General features: G+C 43.7%; 1 protein-coding gene across 1 annotated transcript in view; it reads right to left on the bottom strand.

Moving 5' to 3' along the window:
• The window catches only part of LOC142491878 (extracellular calcium-sensing receptor-like), a 56,147-nt gene extending 44,334 nt beyond the window's left edge, over positions 1-11,813 (bottom strand). Inside the window, exons 1-3 of the mRNA XM_075594698.1 lie at positions 11,695-11,813; positions 11,130-11,421; positions 1,226-2,068 (exon numbers count right to left, since the gene is read on the bottom strand). Coding sequence (XP_075450813.1) covers positions 1,226-2,068; positions 11,130-11,421; positions 11,695-11,813 — 1,254 coding nt within the window. The remainder of the gene's footprint in view (positions 1-1,225; positions 2,069-11,129; positions 11,422-11,694) is intronic.
• Positions 11,814-16,448: the final 4,635 nt, after the last annotated feature.

The raw sequence follows: 16,448 nt of genomic DNA, 5'->3' as shown, positions 1-16,448 counted from the left end.
TACTGATGGGTATGTAGTGTGGGGATGCTGATACTGATGGGTATGCAGTGTGGGGATGCTGATACTGATGGGCATGCAGTGTGGGGATGCTGATACTGATGGGTATGTAGTGTGGGGATGCTGATACTGATGGGTATGCAGTGTGGGGATGCTGATACTGATGGGTATGCAGTGTGGGGATGCTGATACTGATGGGTATGCAGTGTGGGGATGCTGATACTGATGGGTATGTAGTGTGGGGATGCTGATACTGATGGGTATGCAGTGTGGGGATGCTGATACTGATGGGTATGCAGTGTGGGAATGCTGATACTGATTGTAATTTAATGTGAGGATGCTGATGGTGAATTTGTGTGGGGATAATGATCGTTATGCAGTGTGGGGATACTGATGGGGATGCAGTGTGGGGATACTGATGGGGATGCAGTGTGGGGATACTGATGGGGATGCAGTGTGGGGATTCTGATGGGGATTTCATGTGGGAATACTGATGGTGATGCAGTGTGGGGATACTGATGGGGATGTAGTGTGGGGATACTCATGGCGATGCAGTGTGAGGATGATGCTACTGATGGTGATGTAGTGTGGGGACACTGATGGTGATGTAGTGTGGGGACACTGATGGTTATGCAGTGTGGGGACACTGATAGTGAAGGAGTGTGGGGGCAGTGATGGGGATGCAGTGTGGGGATACTCATGGTGATGCAGTGTGGGGATACTCATGGTGATGCAGTGTGATGAGGCTGCTACAGATGGTGATAAAATGTGAGGATACTGATGGTGATGCAGTGTGGGGATGGTGATGGTGATTTTATGTGAGGATACTCATGGTGATGCAGTGGGAGGATACTCATGGTGATGCAGTGTGAGGATACTCATGGTGATGCAGTGTGGGGATACTGATGCAATGTGAGAATACTGATAGTAATGTACAGTAGTGTGTGTGTGATAACACATTGTGCATCAGTGATGGAATGTGAGGTTTATCATCGACATGTAGTGTGTTAGTGGTAGCACTATGTGTATCAGTGGTGATGTGCTCGCATAGGTCAGACAGTGCAGGTTGGGGATGCTACTCATTGAGTAGTGTGAGTATGTTACTCATGGAGCAGTGTGAGGATGGTCTTGAGGATGCAGTACTGGGTATGAGTTGACACATTATTTCATTGGTGGAGATTAACCAGCACAGCTGAGGTGTATATTCAAGGTTTTACATCACCTTTACCTGCCAAGGTTGGATGTCACTGACATTACCGCATGTTCCCTCCTGCACATATCCTCTCTCTGTCGGGCACATGAGGAGCGCGTGCAGAGCATGTGCATAGGCATACACCGCCAGGTAGGCATGGTACGTATAGCTGAGATCATTTATCTCAAATATAGAAGAGACCAGCACCCCCAGATCTTCTTCCCCTGTGCAGAACGTCCCCTGCCTTATTGCTCCCGGAAATGTGTTATTTTCTCTAGTTTCTCCATCTGGCCACCTGCAGTTGAACGCTCTCTCCCAGAATTGTCTGATGAAGGGGTATTCAGAGTACTTGGATGGGTGCAGATTGTGAAGGAACACCTCAAAGCCCGGCATGGTTCCTGTCTTGGGCATCAGACCAATGGTCCCATTTAATACCTTCCAGGCTTTCTTGGAGAAGAGTCCGGGGGTGATTGTAAAGGAAGCAGATGATATGAAGATCTTTCCAGTCACACCGCCATCATAGAGTGCATCAAGCAGAGCCATTACATGGACCTCAGGGCTGTGGAGGACTAGCACATTAACAGAACTTTGCCTAAGGATGTTCACCAACCTCTGGATCTTCTCCCTGGAGTAACTCAGGTGGATCGTCTCCAGAAAAGCCACGCAGCTGCCACTCTTTTCTATCCCATCCCGGATAACCTGCCCACCCTGCTGCCCCACATCATTGTCCACAACCAGCATTCCCACCCAAGTCCAACCAAACAGGCCAATGAGCTGAGTGAGAGCGATGTTCTGAAACATATTGCTTGATACTGTGCGCAGGAAGGATGGGAAGTTGACCTTGTCACTTAAGAATGACGATGACGCTCCATGACTGATCTGTAAAGAGCATGTTGTAAGATCAACAGCTGTTGTGTATTAATTATACAGTTAAATCACGTTACAAAGTACGGCAATGGAATCCCACAGGGAAGAGGTAGCGGTGCAATGCTGCACAAATAAGGCGGGATGGCCTGGGAAATAAGTATAAAATAATGTATTTAGCCATTGGCAATGCAATACAAATGTGTGAGATAAACTCAGAGCGTACTCTACCGCGTTTCGCGCGTGGTAGCGCTTTATCAAAGAGTATTTTTGCAGCAGTGCACCGCTTCCCTCTTCCCCTGTGGGATCACATTTCCGGTCCGGAGCACGCTTTATCCGGACGCCGTACCAAGAGGTCGCGAGTAAATTGATTTTATATTCTACTTGGAATTTCAGCCCCAGGAGTGTGAGCCCTGTGCCTTGTGTTAGGGAGGGGGGTCTAGAGTTTATCATTACTCGGCATCCGACAGACATCCCCTGTCAGTGTCATCACACTAAGGGTCTCTCTCCAAATGAGGGGCTTTATCGACTGTATTCCACATGGTTTAAAAAACAAACAAACAAAAAAACGCTTGGTTAACCGGATTGATTTATTGAATGATCTGTGTTATATCACATGACTAAGAAGAAGAAGAAGCAGGCACACGGTCTTACTCAAAAGGAGGTTTAATATGCCATAAAGTCCAACGTTTCGGCAGTCTAATACGGCCTTTCTCAAGGTGAAGGCCTATCTTCTTCTTTGTACTGGAACATTTGGGACTACAGGAGCTCCCCAGGACCAGCGCACCGGCAGCTAAGTACCCCACCTCTATTACCATTGATATTGAGTGCGTGTCTCATCCTCTGTCTTTATATCACATGGCTCTCATCCATTAACTCTAGAGCACTAGTTGTTTGGGGATTCGTTCCCGTTTCTTCATGTTAGAAAGTAGAAGCATGTGGTTCCTACAATCAATATATCGACCAGTTTTTGGCGCAGCCGAAGGGCGTGAGCTTCTCTATTTCAATCTGAAACTCACCCGCCCTTTTATCCCCTGTACCCAATTTTCCAACTCTATCTGTCCATGAAATGTCCGTGAAGTGACTGTATAACCTCTGTTCTTTTAATGTAACCATGTATTTGTATAACTCTGTGCCCAGGACATACTTTAAAACGAGAGACTACTCTCAATGTATACATTGAGTAACTCTCTTGTATGTGTAACATGTATATGTGTGTAACTCTCTCCTGTATGTGTAACATGTATATGTGTGTAACTCTCCTGTATGTGTAACATGTATATGTGTGTAACTCTCTCCTGTATGTGTAACATGTACATGTGTGTAACTCTCTCCTGTATGTGTAACATGTACATGTGTGTAACTCTCTCCTGTATGTGTAACATGTACATGTGTGTAACTCTCTCCTGTATGTGTAACATGTATATGTGTGTAACTCTGTCCTGTATGTGTAACATGTATATGTGTGTAACTCTGTCCTGTATGTGTAACATGTATATGTGTGTAACTCTGTCCTGTATGTGTAACATGTATTTGTGTGTAACTCTCTCCTGTATGTGTAACATGTATATGTGTGTAACTCCCTCCTGTATGTGTAATATGTATATGTGTGTAACTCTCTCCTGTATGTGTAACATGTATATGTGTGTAACTCTCTCCTGTATGTGTAACATGTATATGTGTGTAACTCTCCTGTATGTGTAACATGTATATGTGTGTAACTCTCCTGTATGTGTACCATGTATATGTGTGTAACTCTCCTGTATGTGTAACATGTATATGTGTGTAACTCTCCTGTATGTGTAACATGTATATGTGTGTAACTCTCCTGTATGTGTAACATGTATATGTGTGTAACTCTCCTGTATGTGTAACATGTATATGTGTGTAACTCTCCTGTATGTGTAACATGTATATGTGTGTAACTCTCCTGTATATGTAACATGTATATGTGTGTAACTCTTTTTTATAAATAAATGTTGAAAAGCTGATTAATACAATTTAACGTAAAACAGAACGATGATTTATTTTCTTAAACATTTATAACTAGTATTCGTAAATATAAATGATTAGTGTAATATTATTTATTTTAGCCATACAGTGAAAAATATTCATTCTGCGCTAACACTATACACAGACTTTTTCATGAACTTTCTCCTTTCTTTTGGACGCAAAAACATCCATTTTTGGTACATCCTGGTAAGATCGGTGCGCCCTGCGCTGGCCATTTATCTGCACCCCAAAAATGAATATGGAAAAATATTTGTACCACTGATGGGGCTGCATGAGAAGTCGCCGCGTTGAACGGAGGCGCCCACAATTTAACATGAGGTTTTCGGGAGCCATTTTACCATTAAAAAAAGCTGTTTAGTAGACAGGCCCCTCTACAGTTACCAGTTTCTCTTCTGCTCTCTTTATTAGTCCATATTACATCTGTGTCCCATTATTTTCTTATCAATATAAGAGCAGCACGTTCCCTTCCTTCTAACTTTGGTGGGGTCTGGGGTCCCCTCTCTGCACAGAATGTTCCCATTGCATTATCCTCCTTACATCTCAGCCCTAATTTCTCGTTATGCACCATCCCGACTCTTGCGTTCTTCTCAAGGATGTCTTCTCTCTGCCCCCTTTGTATCTAAAGCCCTCTCCCGCCTTAAACCTTTCTCACTGACTGCCCCGCACCTCTGGAATGCCCTTCCCCTCAGTGCCCGACTAGCCCCCTCTCTATCCACCTTTAAGACCCCCCATAAGACACACCTCTGTTACGAAGCGTATGAGTAGCTCCGCTGGCTGATACTGCACACCTCGGATGCACTGACCGTGGCCTTTTGCATAAACACTCGCCCTCCTCGTGTCTCTGTAAGTTCTCCCTACTTAGATTGTAAGCTCTTGGGGCAGGGATTCCTTTCCCTCTTGTTTTATGTCTGAAGCGCTTATTCCCATTGTGTTATATTATGTCACGTGTGCAGTAAAGCGCCATGTACCTGGACGGCGCGATATAAATAAAGACATACACACATACACACATACACACATACATACATACATACACACACACATACATACATACATACATACACACACACATACATACATACATACATACATACATACATACATACATACATACATACTGCGACAGAGTCACTAACTCAGTAGGCTGGAATAGTCAATGGAGAGACGCTGCAGCCAGTTCACAGAGTGTTAATCTCCTCAGACAGAAAGAAGCACACCTGCAGCCTAGTTAAACAGGGGCTGAACTATCAGTGAAACAAGTGCTTTAAAAAGCAGGAAGTTGCTCACACAAGGTGAGCTTGTTTTTCCACAGGAAGGTGGAGAGAACTCTCCCGGCTTGGAAGCCGTAGCAGCTGCTGCTGCTCTGGTCCCCAGTCCTGCGTGGAGCTTTGCTGCTGGGACCAGCTGGGACCCCAACCCAGGATAAAGATAAACATTGCTGCGAGGCTGGACACAGCCTGCTCCCCGGAACCGTGTTCCTGTTTGCTGTTTGGAGCTGAAACAGATAAGACTTTATTCTTATTATGCTTATTGGTTATCGTTTGTGTAGCATGTTTTGGGCATGACCAGATTAGCTGGCTGTCCTGTTAGTAAGGGCTCAAGAAGTGAGTTAGTGTCCCTAACGGGACTAGGCTTTAATTTGCAAGAAAGTAGTTTCTTAAAGGGACAGTGCACCCGTACTTATTTTGGTTGTGGCTAATAAACCACTAGTGTTTAAAGTTTCCCATCGTGTCAAGCGTCTTACTGACCCCGCCGTGATGCCGTCCTGCCACAGGTGGTGTCAGAAGTGGGATGTTACGCCTCTGGGGGTCAGTAGATGAAGATGTGTTGAGACACTGAACTCAAGCGGAAAAAAATAAAATGATTTTTTGCTGAAGCATGGAAGTTACAGCTAGCAAGCGCTGAGTGTAAATTTTGCCCCGTCGGGTATGAAAGGATTGCTGTGTAAAGCTAATACATTTTGCTGAAGTGAGTGAATTTGCAGCTAGCAAGTGCTGTGAGCAAAGTTTGCCCTGTCTGGTAAAAAAGAAAGTGAAAATGAATTTTGGCAAAGATGTTGCCCTAAGAAGAACCCAGAAGGTTCAAAGATTGTAAAGCCCATACAAGTTACGTGTGTTGTGCAAAGTCTGCCTCGTCGGGTGTGAAGAAAACAAAACAAAAAAAAATCCGGGGTTTTAAAATGGCCGCCGTCATGTGTCAGTTTTGCAATGTACATAACCATACAAAACAGTGTCCCTTCAGGCCATACGATGATGATGATGATGACTCGTATGTGGCCCCTGGAGGAGAGCCGTACCCACAGATGAATTTAGTATGCAGGGCCTGTCATAAAGTAGGTCACATGGAAGATGTGTGCCCCAAAATTTTCAAAGACAAACAGCTGCAAAAGCAAGATGTGGAAGCTGATACCAGTGAGTGTGTGCCCAGTACCACTGATATCTCTGGAGCTAATAAAGCAAAAAGAAAGAAGAAAAAGAAAACTGTTCCTCAAATCACAGGGGAAGTGACCAAGCCACTTGAACCTGCACTGTCAGGACATGCGTCAGAAAGGCGCAGAGATGTGCTGCAGACCGGAGTGACCGGCAGAATTGTCACAGGAACGGTGGCAAAGGAAAAGGAGGAGCAAAGGGAAGCTGAATCCTTGATCCAGGGAAAAGAGGCCTTAATTTCTGCACTCCAAACTGCCCAGCGTGATTATGATGTCTTGCAGGAACAATTGAATAGGGAGCGAGAAGCTAATGCCGAGGTACAGAGGTGTATACTCCCAGCTATACAAGAGTATGCGGCTTTAAAGAAAACAGAGCAACTCTTGCGGAGTGAGTTGGAGGAGCTGACGACAAGCTTGAATAAAGCCAACACCGCAATTGCTAACATGGAATCAGAGAGAAGAAGTCCTGACTGGAGACTATGCTATCAGATGTCCCAGAGAGATGTGCAAAACTTCATCAAAGACTTAGAAGTTTCTCACCAAGAAGCTAGCACGCTCAAAACAGAGCTGGAGCTCTCACGCCAGGAGGGCCACAGTCTAAACACAGAGCTGGGTATGTTGAAGGAAACCCATGAGAATGCCCTGAGGGATTTAGAGACTGTAAAGAAGGAGAATGTAAGTCTGACGCAGAAAAATTCAGACTTGACTGATCAAATCAGTAAAGGTGATAAGAAGCTCCATCAAGCAGGAAAAGTGGAGAAGCAATTGATCCAGGAAAAGCTAGAGGTGCAGGAAGCACTGCAGAATGCAGAGAGGATGCAACGTGTCTCCCTGCAGCAGCACACACAGGCAACGCACGTATGGCAGAGCCAGCTGCAAGAGCTACATGCAAGTCTGCAAGCAGCCAAGGAGAAGCAGCGAGTGCTACAGGAACGGCTGAGTACCCAGTATGTCCCCACAGAACAGCATGAGGAACTGAGGGCCACGCTGTACGCCACAAGAGCATCGCTAGGGGCAGAGCTGGGTACTTTGAAGAAAGCCAATGAAACGGTACTAAGGGATATAGAGACTGTGAAAATGGAGAATATAAACCTGAAGGAAGAAGTTTTAAACCTGACTGGTCAGGTCAGTGATGGGACTGAGAAGCTTCAACAAGCGCAGAAAGTGAAGACGCAATTGGCGCAAGAAAAAAAAATGAAGTACAGGCTGCTCTGCAGAATGCAGAGAAAATGCTGGAAAAAGAATGCCTCGCCCTGGAGCAGCTGAAGATCACGTTGAGCGCCACAAGAGCATCGCTGGAGGCGGAGCTTAGAAGCCAGGTGACTCTGTGTGAGAGGGAACATGAGAAGGTCCAAAGACTGGAGCAAGAGCTGGAGAAGCAGAGAGGCAACTCCATCTCCATGAGTCAGTATGCCAAGGAGAAAGAAGCCTGGAAGACAGAAGCAACAGCGATACTGGCGACAAGAACTGCAGAACTCAAAAAGATGGAGGAGGCGTTGATGCAAACCCAGAGTATGCACCGGGAAGAGGTGAAGGCCCTGAGAGGGGACTGGCAGCATCAGATTGAAGAGCTGCAAACGCAGGTTGCTGAGTGCAAGATACAGCTCGCCGAGTGGGAGAAGATGACCGTCCGACAGGTGGCTTGCCTGATGTTGCACCATGAAACCGAGATGGCTGATATCCACAAGCGGCTGGACTACACGACCAATGAGGGGGCCCGGCTACAGCTGGAGCTAGACAAGGTCCGGGAGGAGCACCAGCAGCTGCAGGTCCAGAATAAAGAAAGAGAGACAGATTTAAGCCTTGCTCTGAGTCTGCTAGGAGACGTAGAATCGCGACTCAATTCTAACGAAGATGAACTAGCAGCCGCACTGAGTGAAAGAAGAAAGGCAGAAGGACTGCTTCAAGACCTGAGGAAGGACCTGGAGTCTGAGTGTGCTGGCCGCAAGATGGCAGAGAAACAAAAATGTGACCTGGTCAAGGAGCTTGAGGCTCTGAAGACTGAGCGGGACGCTACGTTGGACTCTACGGCTGACCAGCAGGAGTTTTCTCAGATGAAGTTGGAGGAAAAGCTTGCAACCCCAAGACAGACGTTTGGGTTACTGAAGCAGTCCAAGGAAAAGGTGGCGGTAGAGATAAAACAAGGGAGGCACTCCAGGAAGCATGACCGTGATACCGTTACAGAACTACAGTCTACTTCCCACAAGGCACGGAATGCGAAGGCCAAATTGCGATGCACTAGCACAGTAAGAATCCAATCAAACTACAGTGCCCAGGGGACACAAAGTGGATTCCTTGCCATGAGGGCAGCCACTGTGAAGAGACAGCCGCGAATGAGACGGAAGTGTGCCCGTGATCATAAGGGGAGAAAGACCGCACAGATGGTCCAGCAAATCTCCCAACAGAGTAAGTTAAAGAGTCAAGACAGAAAGGCCCAAGCCTATGAGTCTGCTGACCGTAAAAGAGAGGTGCCATGGGGTGTACTTCAGGTTAAAAGGAATACCGACCAAGTTGAAGTACTGAAGATAAATGGTGTGGAACCCAACACTGAAGGTACACTGAGGAAGAAAGGTCCAAAAGAGAAGGCCAAACAGTCACTGGCGAGTGTATGCAATGAGCTGACCGAGGTCAATGCTCTTCTACTGGATAAGGGAGACTCTGAGCACAAGAGGACAAGGACAACAATGCATCTTCAGGATTTACAGATCAAGGTCACAGAGTGGCGTAGAGTCCTGGCAGAGAGAGCTAATAGACAGCAGGATGCTCAGGAACCTTGTCAAGAAGAGACACAACAAAAGCGGAGCATCAACCTTAAACTGAAACTGGCACAAGACAGAGATAGGGAGGTACCAGTCTTCAGACACAGGTAGCCTGGTAATTACCCCAAAAAGAAAATGCCTAAATTGGAAGGCAAGAAAAAAAAAAGGGGGAGGGAAGGGCCGACGTCAGACATTTTCGACGAAGATGCTGGTGCACGGGAATGGTGCACGGGCCGCTCCACAGGACAATGTTTCGCTGGGGAGAGGGATATGTGACAGAGTCACTAACTCAGTAGGCTGGAATAGTGAATGGAGAGACGCTGCAGCCAGTTCACAGAGTGTTAATCTCCTCAGACAGAAAGAAGCACACCTGCAGCCTAGTTAAACAGGGGCTGAGCTATCAGTGAAACAAGTGCTTTAAAAAGCAGGAAGTTGCTCACACAAGGTGAGCTTGTTTTTCCACAGGAAGGTGGAGAGAACTCTCCCGGCTTGGAAGCCGTAGCAGCTGCTGCTGCTCTGGTCCCCAGTCCTGCGAGAAGCTTTGCTGCTGGGACCAGCTGGGACCCCAACCCAGGATAAAGATAAACATTGCTGCGAGGCTGGACACAGCCTGCTCCCCGGAACCATGTTCCTATTTGCTGTTTGGAGCTGAAACAGATAAGGCTTCATTCTTATTATGCTTATTGGTTATCGTTTGTGTAGCATGTTTTGGGCATGACCAGATTAGCTGGCTGTCCTGTTAGTAAGGGCTCAAGAAGTGAGTTAGTGTCCCTAACGGGACTAGGCTTTAATTTGCAAGAAAGTAGTTTCTTAAAGGGACAGTGCACCCGTACTTATTTTGGTTGTGGCTAATAAACCACTAGTGTTTAAAGTTTCCCATTGTGTCAAGCGTCTTACTGACCCCGCCGCGAGGCCGTCCTGCCACAATACACACACACACATACATACATACATACATACATACACACATACATACATACATACACACATACACACACACATACATACACACACATACATACACACATACATACACACATACACACACATACACACACATACATACATACATACATACATACACACACATACATACACACATACATACATACATACACACACATATACACACATACATACATACATACATACATACATACTGTGGCAGGACTGCCTCGCGGCGGGGTCAGTAAGACGCTTGACACGATGGGAAACTTTAAACACTAGTGGTTTATTAGCCACAACCAAAATAAGTACGGGTGCACTGTCCCTTTAAGAAACTACTTTCTTGCAAATTAAAGCCTAGTCCCGTTAGGGACACTAACTCACTTCTTGAGCCCTTACTAACAGGACAGCCAGCTAATCTGGTCATGCCCAAAACATGCTACACAAACGATAACCAATAAGCATAATAAGAATAAAGTCTTATCTGTTTTGCAGCTCCAACAGCAAACAGGAACACGGTTCCAGGGAGCAGGCTGTGTCCAGCCTCGCAGCAATCTGTATCTTTATCCTGGGTTGGGGTCCCAGCTGGTCCCAGCAGCCTAGCTCCTCGCAGCACTGGGGGACCAGAGCAGCAACAGCTGCTACGGCTTCCAAGCCGGGAGAGTTCTCTCCACCTTCCTGTGGAAAAAACAAGCTCACCTTGTGTGAGCAACTTCCTGCTTTTTAAAGCACTTGTTTCACTCATGAGTTCAGCCCCTGTTTAATCAGTCTTCAGCTGTGCTTTCTCTGTCTGAGGAGATTAACACTCAGTGATCTGGCGGCAGCATCTCTCCATTCACTGTCACAGCCTACTGAGTCAGTGACTCTGTCACAATACATACATACATACATACATACATACATGATTCATCTTAATCTCGGAGCTTGGTACCTGTGGGTAGTGGAGGACGCCCAGCATCCTGGCGATGGGAAGCGATAGAGCCGACATCATGTCCCCGATGATCCCGACCATTACGGAGTGTGAGTGGCAGTCATATCTCGGAGCGGGGTTTCCCTTCCCTGACAGCAGGGACAAAGCCCCCCCGATGGCCCGGAGCTCAGACATACAGGAGTCATAAAGACTGAAGCCCAGAGATATATTGGGTAACAGATACGGAGATTTATTTATTTCATTTATTGCGAACATCATACCCAGAACATCCCGGTAATACCTTATGTGAAACCTGTAAGAGACATCAAGAAATAAATGTCCAGACCTAGGCATTATATATCGGGATACATAGAAGAGCTTAGCCCTCCTGTTACCTCACAGGTACGCACCACATCACCACAAATATGGAGTAGCAAGAGAAGTAGACCCTCAATCTCACTGAGATGGGGGAGGGGGGAGGCGGCGGGGGTACAAGGGCTACAGACATATACAGTAATCAGACACTCTATTTAATCGTTATTATCCCCAGAGTCCTTTCCAGTTTTCTCAGTAGACCCACACTTACCCCGTACAGGAGACTGACTGCGGCAGGTCCTGGAAGGTCATCGTTGGAAAATCATATCCAGAGTGGACAACAAACACTCCCCCAATAAGGACTTCCCCAGGTTGGAAGAAGGAATCCATCAACCAGCCCTGGAGCTTGCAACCCTTTTGTGAATGCCCTTCTTCCATGGAGGATAGCAGCATGAGAACCTGAAGGAACTTCCTCATGGAGACTGGTATTGGCCCCTTTCAGTTAGGAACACGATAGTCCTACATGTCACTTTGAAAGGGTTGGGACTTGGGGGAAAATAACCGCTCTGGTGGAATATTCTAAAGGAACAGAAGAGCAATGTTATTGAAATCAAGATGGACAGTTTAGAGAAGCAATGCTGAGGATTCGGTGAGAGGTGTCAAAGTTTAAAGCTACTCAGGTCAAGAAAACAAACACATTTTACAATATTGTTGTTATTATTATTATGTCTAAATCTAAAGGTCACAAATAAAATGAAGTCACGTGCTTTAAGTTGCACTGAGATCTCTCCAAAAACATAGAGACGTGCAGGAAACAGCAGAATCTCCATTAGAATTTCCCGCAGAGAAAACATGTTGAAGATATCCACCTTCTCCCCGATGTCCTCGGTGCTAAATACCGTGTGATTGGGAAAGGGCCGGGTGGATTCCACGGAAAAATTGTAGGTGAAATTATTTAGGGTTATTGATATAATGGATTACTCTAAATGTTCACAAACTCAGTTTGTTCTCTCCTTTTCTTTGATGGTGTTTTCATATTTTAAATGATCTGCACTATTGATATTGTGGCCAGTGAGCATGGTTATTACAGGCCACGCGTATAGTGCCCGTGACGGCGATGGTGATGCGTGACGTGACCTGTCGCCACTAGCAAAAGTTGTATTTCGCTTTGCGGTGGCCTCGCGGGCGACCTGGCCATTGATTGGTTCAGGGGCTGTCACATGAGGCGACAGCCCCTAAAAAATCAAATATTGCCGGCTTCAAAAAATCGCGTTGCTTTGTTGCCGTCGCGCTTACTATAAGCGCACGCGGCGGCGACAATGCATTTGTTTTCGGACGATGTCGCATCGCCAGCATTATAAGTGCATCCTTAATATACTCTTCAGAAAAAGAGATAACTGGTGCATGAGCTAATTGTCGCAATAGTGTGAAGGTATAATACCTGGGATAAAAAGACCGAGGTCCTTAGAGACAAAGCATATATACTAATAGTGCATTTATTAAAATATAAAATAAATAAAAGCAATTGCATAATGTATAACATCCTGAACTGAGGGAGAGACTTATTCGGATGCTGTCCAGGGTTCTCACCCGATGCGTTTTACCGTCTTGGCTTCCTCAGGGGTATGATTTAGGTGCTATGTCTTACACCCTTTTATTCAGACCGGAAATAAAAATCATGGCTCCTTGTTTTCTTATTTTAAAATTATAGTTCCATTTTTGAGCATATAAGTAGGTTTTCATATAATTGACACATGCATGAATAATTTTTCAATTTTCCACAGAGTTCTCATACAGTATGAAATATTGTTGCATTTGAATTGGATTCATTTGAAACATTGTACTGATAATTTTTTTAAACTTTGTATCAACATTATAACCATATACTGTAGGAATAGGATATATTTCATTTCCTATGAAGAATAGACATCTAATGTGAATAAATATCACAATGATATATTTTGAGTATACATTATATTCATAGATTATATTTATTCCCGGTGTGTAATATAACACATACCTCACATATAATTATTTCCTACAGGGGGGAGAGATCTTAACCTATGAGTTGTCTATGAATCTATTTAGATGAAAAATAGAGAAAGAATATCTATAGGCATTACAGTATATCTTTTTTTTAAATAAAGAACAAGAACAAATCAACCTACTGGAATATCTAAATGAGAATGCATACATGTATATATGATACATTAGTTGGAATTTAATAAAGTAGGGCTTCATCTTCAATGGTATTGAATTAAGCGACAAACAATTGGAGAGGGGGAGATTTTGTGAGGAAAATCTCCCAACGTGAATCCTATTGGATATATACCCTGAAGACTTTGACCCCTTTCGGCCTCAACATAGACATATATTTTATCTAATTTCTGTAATATTTCTCACGTGTCCAGGTACATAAAAAGCAACATATCAAATGAGTCGTAACACAGTCCCCCCAAGAATTGATAGACCACTCCCTTGTGATCGATACATATCAATAATTATTAATATCATATACTGTGATCGTTTGTATCAATTGTGCCTATAGATTTACTATGTTTTTTCGTTGTTCATTTACCATGAATGGTATATGGTGATGTTCTTTTTACACTATGGATAGCAAACCTTCCCTAATCTGTAGGATTATACCTGTTTGTTTATGTAACACGAATGATTCAAGGGGATCAAAAAAGAATTTCCCCACAGTTTGCCCTCATCCACAAAATTATGTCTAATAACAGACGGATAGTTCCGTAAGGGACCTCGTGTCCTGGATCTGGGCTAGTCCAATTCAAAATTGATAACAAAATGTATAGCCATAAAACCAGTGATCATGCCAGAATATTCCAAAAAATAAAAATACATTTTATTTGATAATGAAACTCACAAAGTGTAAATATATACAGTATAGATAAAGTAGTTACAAATCTCCAATGGGGAGTACCGGACACGTTTAGATGAAGTACATAGGTAGTAAAATGAAAGTTAATGCAATTCTTAAGAGTATCATCTAAATAAGTAGAAAAATTTGGCAGTGCACTGCCAGAAGGAACAGAAGGAGGCTCACGGTATGCAGAAGCAAAAATTATTTATTACATAAAAAAGTGGACCAAATATCCCCCCTAAGCCACTGCAAAGGTCCACCAACGTGTTTCGGGCCAATTGTTTCTAGTATTGATTCTTTGGGAGATGGTGTCTCATGCTACGTGGATCATTTTCTTCAACTCTTGGTGCAACAATTGCCGTCTTATATTAGAGATAGTACTGATTTAATCAATACTCTTGATGGTTTCAAATGGAAATGCAATTTGATGTGGGTGACACTAGATGTCACATCTCTATATACTGTCATATCCCATGAACATGGACTGACAGCTGCTGGTTATTTTCTTAATCGGTCTGACTTATCACCTGCACAAATCACTTTTATTTTAGATTCAATTCACTTTCTTCTCACGCACAATTTTTTTCTTTTCAATGGGGTTAATTATCTCCAAACACGTGGAACAGCAATGGGCACAAGTTTTGCCCCCTCTTACGCCAACCGTTTCATGGGTTGGTGGGAGTTGTTCCACGTGTTTGGAGAACTGAACAAGTATAGGGAGCACATTTTATTTTATAAGCGTTACATTGATGACTTATTGTTTGTTTGGGAGGGTGACATCATTACATTGCACGAATTCATTTTATCACTTAACACTAATAATTTTAATTTATCATTCACTCACTCTTATCGTGCACAACGCATAAACTATTTAGATTTATGTCTTTACATTGATACCACTCTTAATATTCAGACCACTCTTTATCGCAAACCAAATTCCTGCAACACATTTTTGAGGCCCAGCAGCTTTCTCCCTCCCGCCATGTTCAGAGGGATACCTAAAAGTCAGTTCATTAGAGCGCGTTGTAATTGCTCGAGTGATTATGATTATCAACTTCAAGTAAATTACTTATATACACGCTTTCTGCAGAGGGGCTGTAATAGGAAGGATTTAGATACATCTTTATGTGAAGTCTCAACTATGGACAGGAAATCCTTGTTGAGACATAAATCTAAACCAATAAGATCCAATACCAGTCCTTCTTTTATTACCCAATTCAACAGACAGGCAGGAGCCATTAAACATATTTTGAGAAAACATCGGAATGTTTTATCATTGGATCCAATTCTAAAACCATATGTCGCAACAGGTCCTAATGTTGTTTTCAAAAGTGCTAAAACCCTGTCCAACTCTTTATCGCCAAGTCTTTTTGGACCCCAAAATGTAGATAAACCATTGTTGCCACACGGAACATATTCTTGCACTCATTGTAAAGCTTGTCCTAAAATGAATCAGAGTAAAATATTTTGTTCTTTCAATACCAGGAAAATTTATAATATCAAGTCTTTCATTAATTGTAATTCTACTTACATTATCTATTTGCTAAAATGTGGATGTGGCCGACAGTATGTCGGAAGGACGACTAGGTGCTTAAAAGTAAGAATACTTGAGCATTTACGTCTCATTAATAACGGAGATCAAAATCATCCCGTGTCGAAGCATTTTGCTAGTTGTCCAAATGGCAATCAGGACACTTTTACATTTCAGGGCATAGAACATATTCCTGTACCCCCAAGAGGTGGGGATAGAACTAAACAATTAGACAGACGTGAGTCATTCTGGATTTTCACCCTGAGATCAAGAGCACCCGTAGGCATGAACATTGATTGGGATGTAAGTCATTTTTTATGATATAAATATATACTTTATATAATTTGTTATTATCCTTTAATACTTACTTTTTATTATATATATATTTTTCATTATTATTTCATATCTATTATCTTTACATTATTGTATTATCACATATAGTATATGTAAGGATGTGTATACATATATTTGATGGTTCCGCGCTGTCACTGACATAGGAAGCGCCATACTGTTCTTTTGCCAGTAAGGTGACTGAGTAAGAGTCAGGCTGCACATGCGCGAGGAAAGCACGCGAACGGCAACCAATCTGGAGAGACTTTGGGGGTTGCAC

The sequence above is a fragment of the Ascaphus truei genome, chromosome 4 (genome assembly GCF_040206685.1).
Source record: "Ascaphus truei isolate aAscTru1 chromosome 4, aAscTru1.hap1, whole genome shotgun sequence".
In the NCBI taxonomy this organism is placed as follows: domain Eukaryota; kingdom Metazoa; phylum Chordata; class Amphibia; order Anura; family Ascaphidae; genus Ascaphus; species Ascaphus truei.
Note: the sequence above shows the minus strand (reverse complement) of the source record. Positions and strands in the feature narration are given on the sequence as shown.